General features: G+C 37.8%; 2 protein-coding genes across 3 annotated transcripts in view; both read right to left on the reverse strand.

Annotated features, from left to right (window-relative positions):
- LOC134796233 (large ribosomal subunit protein mL66) overlaps positions 1-15361 on the reverse strand; it is a 137520-nt gene that overhangs the window by 70464 nt on the left and 51695 nt on the right. The gene's annotated exons all lie outside the window — the stretch shown is intronic.
- LOC134796196 (uncharacterized) lies at positions 914-7286 on the reverse strand. 2 transcript variants are annotated; one of them, XM_063768219.1, is made up of 3 exons: positions 4780-5016; positions 1280-3155; positions 914-1146 (listed from the first exon to the last, which is right to left on the reverse strand). In XM_063768219.1, exons 1-3 carry the CDS (start codon positions 4977-4979, stop codon positions 961-963), a joined length of 2262 nt encoding a protein of 753 aa, XP_063624289.1. In that variant the 5' UTR covers positions 4980-5016; the 3' UTR covers positions 914-960. The 2 variants fall into 2 exon arrangements, with proteins under 2 accessions (XP_063624289.1, XP_063624290.1); XM_063768220.1 differs by lacking the exon at positions 4780-5016 and adding an exon at positions 7202-7286 and having other exon boundaries at positions 915-1146.

Consider the following 15361-nt stretch of genomic DNA (forward strand, 5'->3'; position numbering starts at 1 on the left):
CGCTAGCAACTAATATGTTTGAAGTCGATGCAAAGCCAGTAACAATTTAACTAATTTAGTCCTTCTTTGGCCTCAAACTATCTCCATAACAAATTTCATCTAAATCGGTTCAGGGGTTTAAACGTGAAGAAATAACAAACAGACAGAGTTAGTTTTGCTTTTTATAATATTAGTAAGAGCGTCATACTTTTTTATAGACTGTACATAAATACATCTAAATAAGTTTAAAGAATCGCAAATTTCGTCGCCATGTGTTATTTTCAGACATCGTAAATTTTATAGCGTTTTTGGTGCAGCGGAGTGGTGTTAACGGAATTGGTATAGATAATTCCAACTGAAATGGCAAATTTAGGTTAATATTAACGTAATTAACGCTAATTAATCATTAGGATGGAAATTGTTTATACCAATTCTATTAATACCACTTCGCTGCACCGAAAATGCTATAAAATATACGATGTCTGAAAATAACACATGGCGACGAAATTTGTCTGGACTTATTTTATTCTGCATTTTTATAATGTAAAGATGTAAACGAGAAAAAGTACAAGAAGATAAACATTTAATTGTAGTTGTACTTAATTTTAACAAACATTTTAATTTTAATGATGTACACGTGACCAGAAAATTTAATTTTCCATCTAAGTCTGAATTATACTACTTCACAACATTGAAAATTATGCATTCATACCTTATTGCCTATAGTAATAATATAATTATGATTATATGTAAAAATATAGTTCTGACAACTACTAGGTACTACACAACATTGAAAATTATGCATTCATACCTTATGGCCTATATAATTAATATATGATTATATGTAAAAATATAGTTCTGACAACTGCGGACAGTACGCATCCTTGCCTAATTCCTGCCATACATTGATATGTTTGTCCACCAACAGAATCTGATGGACACATCTGTACGTATACCCGTTACAAAAGATCAGGAAAGAATCTACTGGTGTCTCTGAGGGTAGCCCTGTGTATCGTAATAATGAGTGTAGCCCCAGCACGGTTGCTGCGAACCATGCATGTTGGCCTCGTGGGTGGACATCACTCGCGAGAGGTGGGGCTGCCCGAGTACGCTCTGCCTTCTTTGGTTAGTGGGGTACAACTGAGCTTGACTCTGCATTTGGACTGACTGTGAACAAAGAAGAGTGCTAAAGTAAATAGTTTTATCCAGGAGGATAATCCGGTATACGTATGGCACTAAAACCAGTCTTTTATGAACAAATATTCTCTGAAGTGCGACAATAGGAACGAAATATACTTACTGTTTGTGATGTACTGTTATTTCGATTCTGCTCAAAGGGGTTAAGTGCTGCTATTGAACTCAAATGAGGGTTCCTCGTCGCAGCATTCTGAGCACGCTGGTGTGCCATCACACCGCTCATATGCGGGTAGTACTGCGCCGGCCGCTCGATATGCTCGGAGGCATACTGCTGAGGTTGCTGACGTTGCTGTTGTGGTTGCTGCTGGCGCGGCGGATTGTGTGGCTGGAATACTGGTTTTTCCTGCCTGTGGGGCACCAGCGCAGGCAACTCCTGACTCGGTCGGATGGGAACCACAGGCGTGCGTTGCACGTTCTGCTCATAATGACCCCTCAATTCATTAACAGTTTGGCTCTCATCGGTCGTAGATTGGAGTTTCCGTTTTTTATTGTTTTCTCTATTTCCTTCCGTTTGAGTTCCTTGGGTCTGCGGTTCTATTCGAACAATGCGAAAACCCATCTGTAGTAACATAGCTGAAACCGCAATTCCTTTTTGTAGATCGTCAGCCTCTAAATTAAACGGATTAAATGCGGATTTTAATGTATCTGCACAAGCTGCAGTGATGGGGCTCGGCATGGTGCACTCTGATGGAGCACCAACTGCAGTCATGGGGCTCGGCATAGTGCACTCTGACGGAGCACCAACTGCCATGGTGGAGCACGGCATAGTGCACTCTGACGGAGCACCAACTGCAGTGCTGGAGCTCGGCTTGAAGCACTCTGACGGAGCACCAACTGCCATGTTGGAGCACGGCATAGTGCACTCTGACGGAGCACCAACTGCAGTGGTGGGGCTCAGCTTGAAGCACTCTGACGGAGCACCAACTGCCATGGTGGAGCACGGCATAGTGCACTCTGACGGAGCACCAACTGCAGTGTTGGGGCTTGGCTTGAAGCACTCTGACGGAGCACCAACTGCAATGGTGGGGCACGGCATAGTGCACTCTGATGGAGCACCAACTGCAGTGGTGGGGCTCGGCTTGAAGCACTCTGATGGAGCACCAACTGCAGTAATGGGGGCTGTAGACGCAGAAGGGGGGTTGGATGGCGGTTCGTGAGGAGTCGTCGATGGCATACTGGATAAACTATTGTTTTTTTGCAATATCTTAGCAATTTTGTTGAGCACAAACTTGTTGTTAGTACTGTGTTTCATTACTTTGGCATACAAATCATTTGCATCATCTTCAGAATCATCTTCTAACTCTATTACAGTCTTTTCATCGTTTTTCTTTTCTTTCTCCTTCTTGCAATTGACAAGTTGATTTTGTAGTTCATCACTCGACAAGCCACTGTTCTTTACTATCTCTAGGATGTGAATCTCTTCTTCAGTTACAACCAAACATTTTTCAGTTTGGGTTTCTTGTTCAGCAGTTGCTTGTGTACGAGTATTCTCTTTGTTTTTTGGATTTGTTGGTTTTTTAATGTAACTGCCCTTGTGTGGGAGAATTGGAAACGGTAACTTGTGCTTAATGGGCATTGGAGATTCTATACTATTACTTTTTAATAAGCACGTTTCCACAGGTGATTTAGGTCTGTTTGCAATTATCGATTCTTCAGTTTTATTTTTTTCCGGATCATTTGCGGGCGCTTTAGTAGGAGGTATATCTCCAGGTATGAGTGGCATATTGGTCGTCCTTTGAAATTGTATTTTTGGTGGTAATATTAGTTTAGGGACCTTAACAATCGGGTCCAATTTATCAGCGAACGACGTCCGGCCCTTGCTGGTGGGGATGGAATGGCGCATCATTCTCAAGCTCGTGGGACTCGAAGGCATGGAGAAAGTCGCCGGGGGAACTGATGATTGGCAGAACCGATGTCCAGCCGTTTTGGTTGTCGGCATTCTAAACTGTGCATTCTGTTCTTGCATGGCGTCCCAAACACTGCAAAATAAAAACACATTGTACAAAACAATGGTTACGTTACTTTCGGTGCAAGCAATGCAAGCATGCAAGATACAACATAGAGCTACGGGTAATATGAGCAACCTGAAAAACATCCGCTAACCAAAATTTGATTTATTTTCAAGAGAAGGACTTACAAACCAACATTTGGTTCTCGAATCCCGTTATTGTAAGTAAATCGGCATTAAATAAGCATTACACCTACACATATATATATATATATATATATATATAAGAATAATAAGGGATATGTACTGTTTAAAACTTTTTTATCAGTATAACCTTTATGACAGAACTTATGACCTGACTAAGTATATACCCTTTCGAGTGAGAATGGGTTTGAACGTTTTTAACAACATGAATATACTTTCCTTTAAACTGTAACCATAGTCAACAAATCGCTTTCCTGTTGTTATTAAATTTTAAAAAGGTTTCGTTATGAAATGAAATGAAATGAATATATAGCTGGTCAAGCAAATCTTGTCAGTAAAAAAAGTCGCGAAATTCAAATTTTCTATGGGACGATATCCCTTCGCGCCTAAATTTTTCAAATTTTTCGCATTTTTCCACTGACAAGGTCTGCTTGACCAAGTATATTTATTTTCAGGCAACTAATATTGGCCCATAGACCTACCTTAAAACTAGCATACATATTATTAAAAATATAGCTATTAATATAGCTATAGCGGTTAACGTTTGACAAAAAAAACTGGAAAAAAAAAGACAAAAAACTGTAAATATATATTTTTTAATGCGAGAAAGGTACATGGTGCTTATGCAACACAAAACAATACGCAAGGCGCCGCTGACCTTGAGCTTTCGTGTTCTTGTATAAGCACTGTAAGAACTGACAATGTTCTAAACATTTTTTGTTTAAAAAGTACTTTACATGAGCCGTTATAATACTATTACTTGAAAAATAAAAATAGACAAAAACAATTTTACATATCTTTTTTTTATCCAACGAGGTCGTCATAACAATCGAACTCTATAAAAAAAATACCACATAAAGTTATAATCTACTTATTACTAGATATAATACGTTACTGATTAGGCCTTGAGTAAAAAACGAACTACTTATTATAAAACGTAATTTTTTTTTAAATACAAAAATCTAAGTCTAACCTCTTTTTTAATTTTTGTGTCGTTAAAGGTATTTCTAAACGAGAAATAAAATATAATATCTTTATATAAAATCTTTTACCTAAAGATTGTAAAAAATAATATATGCTGAAAGTTAACCTTGTTAAACAACTAACATTTTACAATAATTATGTACAAAACTTAAGAAACTAAAACCCGTTCTGAGCCATGCCGGGTCCAAAGGTCCCCATCACACTAGCAGCGTTACCCCGCTGTATGACAACTAACTATAAAAATAAAATAAAAAAACTGGACTAGAGGCACCTAAGAGCAGTTTCGCACTACGTCCGATCCGAATCCGATCCGAACCCGTGAAAATAGGGTCCGTAGTAACCATAGAACTATTTCTATGGTAAGTTACGCACCGCACACGTTGAATGACGGAAATAAATCGGATGACGGAAATCGGATCTAGTGCAATGTAAATATGCAAACTCCCTTCCTAGTTTTTTTTACTCACCTAATCGGCAGGCGAACTTTTAAAGATGCTCTCGTCTTTGGCGCCTTTTTTGACGCTTTCTTTAAACCTTTTCTTTTATTATGTTTGCATCGACTGGTCTGGCTTCGATTAACTAGCCAATTTTGATTATTTACGTCCTTTGAAATCTTTATACTTATTTTCTCATTATTATAATTAGAACACCGGTAAGAATCGTCCATTGTATTTCTTGACTAAGTCCAATCAAATCTTTCTTTAAGAAAATAAATAACGCTTTTAATATAAAGTCTTCTTAATATCACAGAACTTGTGAACTAAAGTTTCAATAAAGTTTACTTATCACTGAATAAAAAATAGTTATAGACCACTGAAGTCACAATAAAACAAAAGCAAGCAGGAAAGTCTGAGGCCGCAGCGGGTTCGATTTTTGAAAAAGGAACTAGAGAGTTCATCCGAACAACTTAAAAAACTCTCGTCGGAAAAGTTCACGGCTTATGCCAGCGTGCATTCGGTGCCGTGGTTTTCGCCGACTACCCGGTCTGGGCGGGCGCATCAGGTGGCCCGCCCAGATGCGCGCGTCCTTTATTAGTAATAAAAAAACAAAAAGGTTATACGCGGCTAAGGGATCCTTAGGCTGATACGACATTCTTGTTTGTATATGGCAAAATCAAAAAGGTTTCAAGCGAGTATGGAATATTTAGGCTGATACTACATTAATGTGTGCATGGCTTTGGCGGCTGGCTTGCATTACGGCTGGAAACAAATGACATGTAAAGTCGGATCGATCGATCACTGCATCGTATTAATGAGGAGTAATGACAGATTTATATAATTTTTTCTTTTCACTTCAAAGTTCGAGATATTTGGCATTAAAGTTGAACAATTTTAGGCTAAAAAACTGATTTTCTGGCCATAACTTTTGTGTTAATAAGTTTAAAATTAATTAAAAACAAAAAGAAAAAAAAACTTAACGTAAAAATTAAAACTTTTATTTTGTAAGAGTTAATGTGAAGATTTTTTGGCATATAGTACTATTTATTCATATGCTTCTATACTTTATTCTGATTACCTGCTTGTAATTTTCCTAATTAATCACAATTACAATAATTTAGGCGAGTGTAATTAAATTTAATAGAAAATATTTAAGCGCTAATTTAAAATTTAATTTTAATTACCCTTTGTTTTTCAGGACATCTTACTGGTAGGTTAAAATGATGAAAAATCATCGCTTATCATTTTAATTAATTCAATATTTAATTTACAATAATGAGACGGTATTTCAACTAGTATTATGAAATGATATAGATGGTCAAGCAGATCTTGTCAGTAGAAAAAGGCGGCAAATTTGAAAAATGTAGGCGCAAAGGGATATCGTCTCATAGAAAATTTGAATTTGTCGCCTTTTTCTACTGACAAGATTTGCTTGACCATCTTATATTTGAAACTATTGTGTTCAGACACTTCAAATATGATTTACATTCAACACTGCGTTATTATGCATATTTTTTTTTGTTTTGTTTTATTTTTGTAAGAAGGTAATTTAGATAGTTAAATACACAATGGCACACAAAGACCCTTTACTTGAAGGTGTAAAGAAAAGTACATAAAATATTGGATGTATAAGTAGTAACACTTATGAAAATAAATTGATTGCCATAAATAATTAATGGAATATAAATTCATTCAATTTATTTTAAAACGAATGATGGAACTTGATGATAATAATTAAGCCTTTCAGAATAGAAAAAGTCTCTTACATGGTCAAAGAATGCAAAGAAGGTTTTTTTTTAACATAACAATATTTTGATTTGACTTCCGAATGTTTGATTATCGGCAGCCGTTTTGAAACTTCCTGCGGTCGTCGGACGCGCATTCGGAAAATACATATCTACATAGTACAGTCACCTGCACTGCACAATAGTATGTTACTCTTCGAAGGCCGCAAAAATATCTGACACGATCTTATTTGTAGAGCCCTAAGAGCGTGTCACATATTTTTGCGGCCTTCGAAGAGTAACATACTAGTGCAGGTGACTGTACGTAGGTACATATACATTGATATCTGATTGATATACTTAAAAGTTTAATTATTATATACCTACACGAAATTATTTTGTTATCAAAATAACGATGCTAAAAAAACTTCTTCTCTTTCATATTAAAAATGTAGGTACCTAAATAGGGTATACCAAATAAACTAACTAAATAAAATTTAACAACTACTTCATCAGCTTAAAAGAGACTTACAAATAAAAAAATATCATCAAGTAGTCTTCGTATATAATGATAACCAGTAGGCTGGCACTGGCAGCGTCTCCTTTTTTAAATGCCAGAGTTACCTGCTGGCCAAAGTAGCTGCCAGCCTTCTGGTCACCGGACGGTTAAAAAATAGTGATTTATTTTTGTGTTTATTTAAATGTTTTATTGTAAATTATTTACGTACCATTTTCACGACATCATCTATTTGAAAGTACAACTTAAACTAAACTAGGACAGTGAAAACGGACTCGCCGCCAACAACAAGCTCAGTTCAACAACTTCACAACTTACCGAACAATATAAAACAAAACACTGGTCACGTATGAAAGTGATAGAGCTATAAAACCCATAAACGTGTCTCTTTCTTCCCACACAATGCCTTTGTGAGCCAGAGACAGTTGGTAGACAAATGAGCCTTGGCCGTCCAATGCGAAAGGCATACGTGGCTGAGTCGTGGCATTACGCTATTTTTAGATGCGTCCCTTGGATCATTGTCGTGGCAAAAGTTATCACTGTAATTATAGCATCGATAGCATGCATATTGTGATATTAATAAGGACATGCGGCATTAACTTGATTAGAAAATTGGCTCGATCGATCTATAATCTCTCAAAAACTTAATAAGTACTATTGTGAGGGCTATTAGAAATTTATTATGAATTTTGAAAAAAAAAAACATTAGTATTGAATTACCACTATAAGTACCACTCTAATAGATATAGGTACTTACTAGAGAGAGAGCACTTGTGCCAACTATTGGGTAAATTTTTGAAGAGGGTGTTTTTTCGACATTTGCATGGCAATTTTTTATTTTTGGAAAATCTGATTTATAATCATTGTTTTATAGGAAGAGTTCTTAACAACAAAAAATAGACTGTAGGAGGCACCACTCTACTTTTTATAGTTACCAAGATATGGACGTTTAAATATCGACATTTGTACGGCACTATTTAGCCATTTGTAAGGTGCTTTTAACATGTATATGGCATTTTTTCAACATTATATGGCAGTATCAAAATTTTTATAGCACTATTTATTATTTTTGTGGCATTTGTAAGACCCTGACGACACTTGTATGGCACCTTTTCGACATTTGTATGGCACTATGTCGACATTTGTATGCCAGAATCGACACTTGTACGGGTAAAATAGCCGTATAAATGTCGTCATACAAATATCGCCAATAATATTTTTTTGAGAAATTTCCTACACAACCGATTCACTTATTTATTTTACTATATATTTTAACACTATATTTGCAACTATTATTATCAAATACACATTTTTATTTCGACTGTGTACCAACATATTAAGCGTCCATACAAATGTCATTGTAGTCGTACCAAAATATATCGAAAGAGATTATTACCTGTTTTTATATAAATTAAATTGTTTCCGCATCCACATTCGGTGGTAATCGACGCCCAACTAACCGCACTATTGTGTCGTAAATTTAATCTAACCGTTATTCAATAGACAAAGAAGATTTTGGGGGGTATCTTTAAGTCATAACAAAACAAGTGCCGCGCGGGACAACGATAAAAAGGCTTCCCTTGTTTTATTAAATACCGCATTAATTTATCGAAATGATTAAATCATTCTCTAGAAAATGCTCTTTATTAAAATATAAAGTTATTAATAATACGTTACCTATATTCAAAGTTATGATATTTTTTATTGGGCTATTCCGCCACTGGAACACGCGAAAAAGCGGCAGATTTCGCTGTTTTTGGAACTTCAAATGCAATTTTGTCCGAAACAAATAATATTTAAGGTACAGTTGTTCATTATTCTTAAAGTTTATAATAACACTGAATGAAAATATATACATACCCAGTCTTTTAGTCCTATGGACTTCGAGTTATAGCCGTGGGACAGCAAAAAATGCCTATTTGAAAATTGACCCTATTACGGTGTTATAAAAAGGAAATTATTTCCATATAAATAATGTAGATTAAATATTACCATAGTAGTACCTTCAGCATTGCTTGACACTTAATTAGTACTTACCTACTGTACTTAGTGCCAGGTATCTCTCTGCCATCTGCTTACAAAAGTACGTTAAATTTAACACATTCAATACCACTAAGTGCTACGGGTTACGCTCGTAGCGCGTAGCCACGGTTTCGTCGTATGTAGCGCGTAGTCGCTACGAACAGTGTACCCGACAGTCGGGTTCTTGGTGTTGAATGTGTTAATTGATCCATCTATTTTCAACTTAAAATCTATTGTACTTTATCTTTTAGATCATTTTAATATGTAACTATGCTTTTTTTTGGTCTGTATATTTTTTTCTTAATTTTGGGTAACATTATTTTGATAGCAGAATAAAGATGTTAAAAAAACTTCTTCTCTTATATACGTACATTTACTAAAAATGTAGATACTAAAATAGGGTATAACAAAGAAATATGATAAAAATATAACTAGAATAAATAACTAAATAAACGACATGAAAAGAGCTCTTCGTTCTATTTAAATATATTAATCTCAATAATATCCTCATTTGTGTAGGTACGAGCCGTAGATGTGTATAAAAAAATTCGGTAACATTAAAGATTCGGTAAAGATTTAAGGAGCAACAACAAGAGTTCAAAAAATTGTTATTGATTCATTATTAATAGTATATGACATTATTCTCTAGATAATACACATCGCGCTCACATGAAAAAATATCATTATATATAATTTGATTGTAATAACAGCGTGGTTATGAATTTGAACTGGATTTGTTATGAATATGATCGTCTCGTTTGTGGTTGAAGAAATGTCACTTCCGACACTGACAGATATTTTCAATAACAATTACAGATCAAATTCATAACCCTTCACAATACGCCTATACAATCATTATCGCCTCCTGGATTTTGCTCAAGGGCGTAATAATTGCTGCTACGCGCTACGGCGTAGAGCGCAGGCTGAGATTTAGTACATCCAACTGCCAGCGCGAGCTACGCGCTTCGTTCGTAGCCGATAACACGGGAAAACCCATTAGGAGCGAAACTGCCCGATTCGAACTTTAGGATAGGTCAATTAATAGATATAGATACGATATATATCCATATATATGGATTAGATGTGTTAGTGTCAGAAGTGACGTATTTGTTTGAAGAAACGTCACATTTGACACTGACATATCTAATCCATATCGTTTCTAGGTCTATTAACTGACATATCTTAAAGTTCGAATAGGGCCGAAAAGCGCCTATAATAGAGAACCCACAACCCACCCATCGGGTGCCAGTTCAGATTTATCAATTGGTTATGGGTTTGAAGTGGTTTTGATACGACCTTTAACACATTCATTGCCACTAAGTGCTACGGGTTACGCTCGTAGCGCGTACCCAGGTCTTTGCCGTATGGAGCGCGTAGTCGCTACGAACAGTGTACCCGACAGTCGGGTTCTTGGCCCTGAATGTGTTAAGATCGGTCACGAAGAACGAGAAATGAAGTGATAGTTGTGCGTGAGATCGCCAATCACCAAAACGATTGTCATGGTCTCATCAAAACCAATTCAAACCCATAAGAGTTATAGAGTACTTTGCATATTTGTCGGCAACATTCTGGCAACATGCAACAAGAGAAGTGTACGTCACTCTCATGTCGTACCAAAAATGCACCGATCCATTGTTTCGTTGTTACGAGAGAGAATTAAAAGCAAATTCATAGACATTCTTTAAAAATAAGGCGTACAAGTAGTTAAAGGGGCCCGCTGATTAACAGTCCGCCCGACGGTATCGGCCTGTCAGTTGTTCGGAAATGTCAAAATTTTGTTCTAACTGACAGCCGATACCGTCCGGCGGACTGTTAATCAGTGGGTTCCTTAACTCCAGAATTTGCGGAGAATTGGCGAAAAGTTTAGGAAAGTGTTAGAAGCATTTAATAACTGGAGTCGCCTTTAAGAGCTTACTCCTCTGCCGAAAACCTTTCACAACTGTGCAAACTTTTATATGGACTGACATGGCTATTTGTACAAATAGTACGTTACGTAGAAATCATGTAGAAATAGCAATACATTTGACGTCCCCTCCCCCGCAAAAATCGGCAGACTGTTTTGTACAGAAAATGACAGCCATGACGTCCCCAGTTACTAAATGCTCTAAGGTTAGAAAGTTATAGGCGTCGTTTTTGTAGCACTTGAATTGTCAGGTCCACTGCCCATTTAACTTGACGCTCTAAAACTTGTAGAGATTATTACTGGTGTTGATTTTCTGAAAGGTGTAGTTTTTGACATTGGAAATGTCTTTTCGTTCGCTCCAGTATAGGGTCCGATTTCACGAAAAAGTGCGATCCCCTTATATCTCGGAAAGTTGTGAAGATATGATATTAAAAAATAGGCTTAAAAGACGCATAATCACGAGAGCTGTAAGGTGCAAAAATAATTATTCGAGAAAGTCAAAAACGAAAAAAGTTATGGTCGAAATAGTGAAAATAAAATTCAATTTTTTCCGAATTTTTGATTTTGGTGCTCGATAATTTTGAAACGAAGAATGATATCAAAAATTTGAGAAAAACGGCTCTGGACAATTTAGTCAGCTACAATTTGAGCCTAAAACAAAGACGATCGGGTTAAGGGTTTGCCCTGTAGCCTAACCTTAAAATAGTCAAAAAGTCAGAACGCACTATTCGACAATCTATGCATTCTTGTGGTGGTGGAAATAGAAATAGAGATAGAGATAGAGGTAGAGGTAGAGGTAGAGGTAGAGGTAGAAATAGAGGTAGAGGTAGAGGTAGAGGTAGATGTAGAAATAGAGGTAGATGTAGAAATAGAGGTAGAGGTAGAGGTAGATGTAGAAATAGAGGTAGATGTAGAAATAGAGGTAGAGGTAGAGGTAGAGGTAGAGGTAGAGGTAGAGGTAGAGGTAGAGGTAGAGGTAGAGGTAGAGGTAGAGGTAGAGGTAGAGGTAGAGGTAGAGGTAGAGGTAGAGGTAGAGGTAGAGGTAGAGGTAGAGGTAGAGGTAGAGGTAGAGGTAGAGGTAGAGGTAGAGGTAGAGGTAGAGGTAGAGGTAGAGGTAGAGGTAGAGGTAGAGGTAGAGGTAGAGGTAGAGGTAGAGGTAGAGGTAGAGGTAGAGGTAGAGGTAGAGGTAGAGGTAGAGGTAGAGGTAGAGGTAGAGGTAGAGGTAGAGGTAGAGGTAGAGGTAGAGGTAGAGGTAGAGGTAGAGGTAGAGGTAGAGGTAGAGGTAGAGGTAGAGGTAGAGGTAGAGGTAGAGGTAGAGGTAGAGGTAGAGGTAGAGGTAGAGGTAGAGGTAGAGGTAGAGGTAGAGGTAGAGGTAGAGGTAGAGGTAGAGGTAGAGGTAGAGGTAGAGGTAGAGGTAGAGGTAGAGGTAGAGGTAGAGGTAGAGGTAGAGGTAGAGGTAGAGGTAGAGGTAGAGGTAGAGGTAGAGGTAGAGGTAGAGGTAGAGGTAGAGGTAGAGGTAGAGGTAGAGGTAGAGGTAGAGGTAGAGGTAGAGGTAGAGGTAGAGGTAGAGGTAGAGGTAGAGGTAGAGGTAGAGGTAGAGGTAGAGGTAGAGGTAGAGGTAGAGGTAGAGGTAGAGGTAGAGGTAGAGGTAGAGGTAGAGGTAGAGGTAGAGGTAGAGGTAGAGGTAGAGGTAGAGGTAGAGGTAGAGGTAGAGGTAGAGGTAGAGGTAGAGGTAGAGGTAGAGGTAGAGGTAGAGGTAGAGGTAGAGGTAGAGGTAGAGGTAGAGGTAGAGGTAGAGGTAGAGGTAGAGGTAGAGGTAGAGGTAGAGGTAGAGGTAGAGGTAGAGGTAGAGGTAGAGGTAGAGGTAGAGGTAGAGGTAGAGGTAGAGGTAGAGGTAGAGGTAGAGGTAGAGGTAGAGGTAGAGGTAGAGGTAGAGATAGAGATAGAGGAAATAATTTTATTCGTGAGCACAAACACAAAATAAAAACTTATACAGAGAAACATAAAAAAGAAAAAGTGCCACGAAATGGTCTCACCTCAGCATGTTGCTGGCGGCTGCTAGCAGATAGCTGATGCTGAACCCTGGCAGTACCTAGTGGAGCTCGGGTTTAATACAACATAACATAAGCACACGCTGTTTTGGTCATCGGACTCGTCTCGATGAGCACTTAGGAGAGTAGTACCCAAAATAGAGCTGATGCTGAACCCTGGCTGTACCTCGCGGAACTCAGGTTTGGTGCAACATAGGCACGCGCTGTTTTGGACATCAGATTCGTCATGATGATCACATGGCCCATGGTAGAGCATTACCCAAGATAGCTGATGCTGATACCCTGGTAGTACCTATTGGAACTCAGGTTTGGTGCAACATAGACAATGGTCATCTCTCGTCGCGTCAAACTGCTGTCAAGAAAATTTCATATCTTGCAGCAAATGGGCCGCTGCCGATCAAGACTCGAGTGACGATAACGGCGATGTGGCTACCACTTCTCGAGTTGACTACGGATTTGCCGTGTAATAATTTTCTTGTACTTTGAACATTAATATATCCTGCTTATTAATCGAAAAACGAAATATGTACCTATACTTATGCGCACGGCGACAATTATTCAAACTTCGATACGCGTGTGGAAATTTTGTAATTTGTTTGTTCACATGCGTTATGTCCAGGATACTTGTGTTAATCTAAGAATAAAATAATTATCATTCAACGTTGTAGTAACTTTTTCCTTATCCAGACTTTCTCATCGCTCAGCGACAATATGTTTTCGAATTCCGTAGATTCATTTCCAATGTGCTTAGATAGTCGTGTGAGGCACGAAATCTGTGAATTTTTTTTGTTAGTGTTGAATTTTGGTTCAGAATTCGAGCGCCCAATTACCTCGGTCTGGCGCTGCGAAAACAACCGGGTATTGGATACCAGATATTTGAATCGGACCGGAATCAACAGTCGAAGGCGGCGATGGTTGCCACTGCAGTTAAAGTCAATATTTCACAGGGGTCGGCAAATATGCGCATTAATGATGAATTATTTTATTAAATTGTGTGTTTGCCAGGAATCTGATGGAGTTATACTCGTATGTTTCAATGCAAATAAATTTTTATTTCACCGTACGCTGTTTACTTGTTAATAACTTATAAAATAGAATATACCTATGGATCTAACTTTCGGCTGATCCCAGTCGCAAAAAATCAATTCACTTTCGTATTATAGAAATATTTAACAATTATCATTTATTTGGTAATTTAGGACTTCTCATGAATTCCGTTTTTTTAAAGTACCTAATTTTGTTCCACGATATCAATAAACACACACATACACATGTACGTAAACATAAACTGATAAACACACTAGAGTCAGACCAAGATGATCCTGCTCGGCATGGTATTTGCGATGACAAAGTTTGGCAATGTCATCATTAAAATAAAACTTCTATGAAAAATAAATGGTTGTCTGTAAAGTCGGTTTACGGACGATAATTTTGCGTGATAACGTCATAAGAATACATTACCATTACATTACGTAACGTTACCATGGAGATTTGTCCACAACGTTACCATGGAGATCCGTCCACAACGTGACACTTTTTCGTGCATGCTACGGGTGTTCATCGATTTATAAGACGTTATCACGTCAATATGACTCTTATAATGACACTCACTTCGTTCTTTTCAAAACTGTGCAAAATTAAGTTCCTCAGGCCGCCGGGTAAAAATCAATTCCTGCGCAGGCAACCCTGCATCTAACCGCTGTAGGGAATCCCTTTGATGTGTCGTGCGTTTGATTGCTATTGATGCTAAATCTGCCAACCACGCATACCAGCCGTAACCACCATTACAAAACCCATTCTATTCTCTACCGTGTTCCCAAGCAACAAAGTCCAAATTCGAACTGACGTTTCAATGGTTGTTACGACTATTTTGAGTGGTCTGAAATCTGCCCGTCGGATTAACTAGTAACTTGTCAAAGCATGTACCATAGACAGGTATTATAAAGCTGCAGATGTTATTAGTGATCGGTAATCTCGTTCACTTTTCATGACAGGGTAGTTGAGTTGAGGAAATTGGTATAAGTAGCCAATTTTAGCTAAAAGGATTTGAGGTTGTGTCTCGAAAACTCGCTCAAGATCGCGACTATCTTTGTCATCATAGGCCAAAGGATTCGCGGCTCGATTCGGAAAATGAATTAGATTTCTACTAGACTTCAACAAGTTACGATACGGATAATTTAAAGATATTTGTTAGATAGATATGTCAAATTTGACGTTTCCGCGATTCTGGAGGTCCTCTTGAACGATTTCGACAAGTTATGACTTAGATATCCAAGTCACATCTAGTCGATATCTAATGTAGATCTAATTGATCTCTAAATCGTCTCAAGATCTTGTGATTATCTCTAAATCCGAATAGGCCTGTCGGTCCCATTCCAGCGACCAGCTACTTTAA

The sequence above is a fragment of the Cydia splendana genome, chromosome 13 (genome assembly GCF_910591565.1).
Source record: "Cydia splendana chromosome 13, ilCydSple1.2, whole genome shotgun sequence".
NCBI lineage: Eukaryota > Metazoa > Arthropoda > Insecta > Lepidoptera > Tortricidae > Cydia > Cydia splendana.

What these genes read in the sequence shown, in the direction of transcription:
- LOC134796196 (XM_063768219.1), bottom strand. Translation starts at nt 4,979, where the DNA reads ATGGACGATTCTTACCGGTGTTCTAATTATAATAATGAGAAAATAAGT. An exon ending in AAAGTTCGCCTGCCGATTAG is followed by an intron (nt 3,156 to 4,779) that starts GTGAGTAAAAAA and finishes TTTATTTTGCAG; the next exon opens with TGTTTGGGACGCCATGCAAG. An exon ending in ATAACAGTACATCACAAACA is followed by an intron (nt 1,147 to 1,279) that starts GTAAGTATATTT and finishes CTTTGTTCACAG; the next exon opens with TCAGTCCAAATGCAGAGTCA.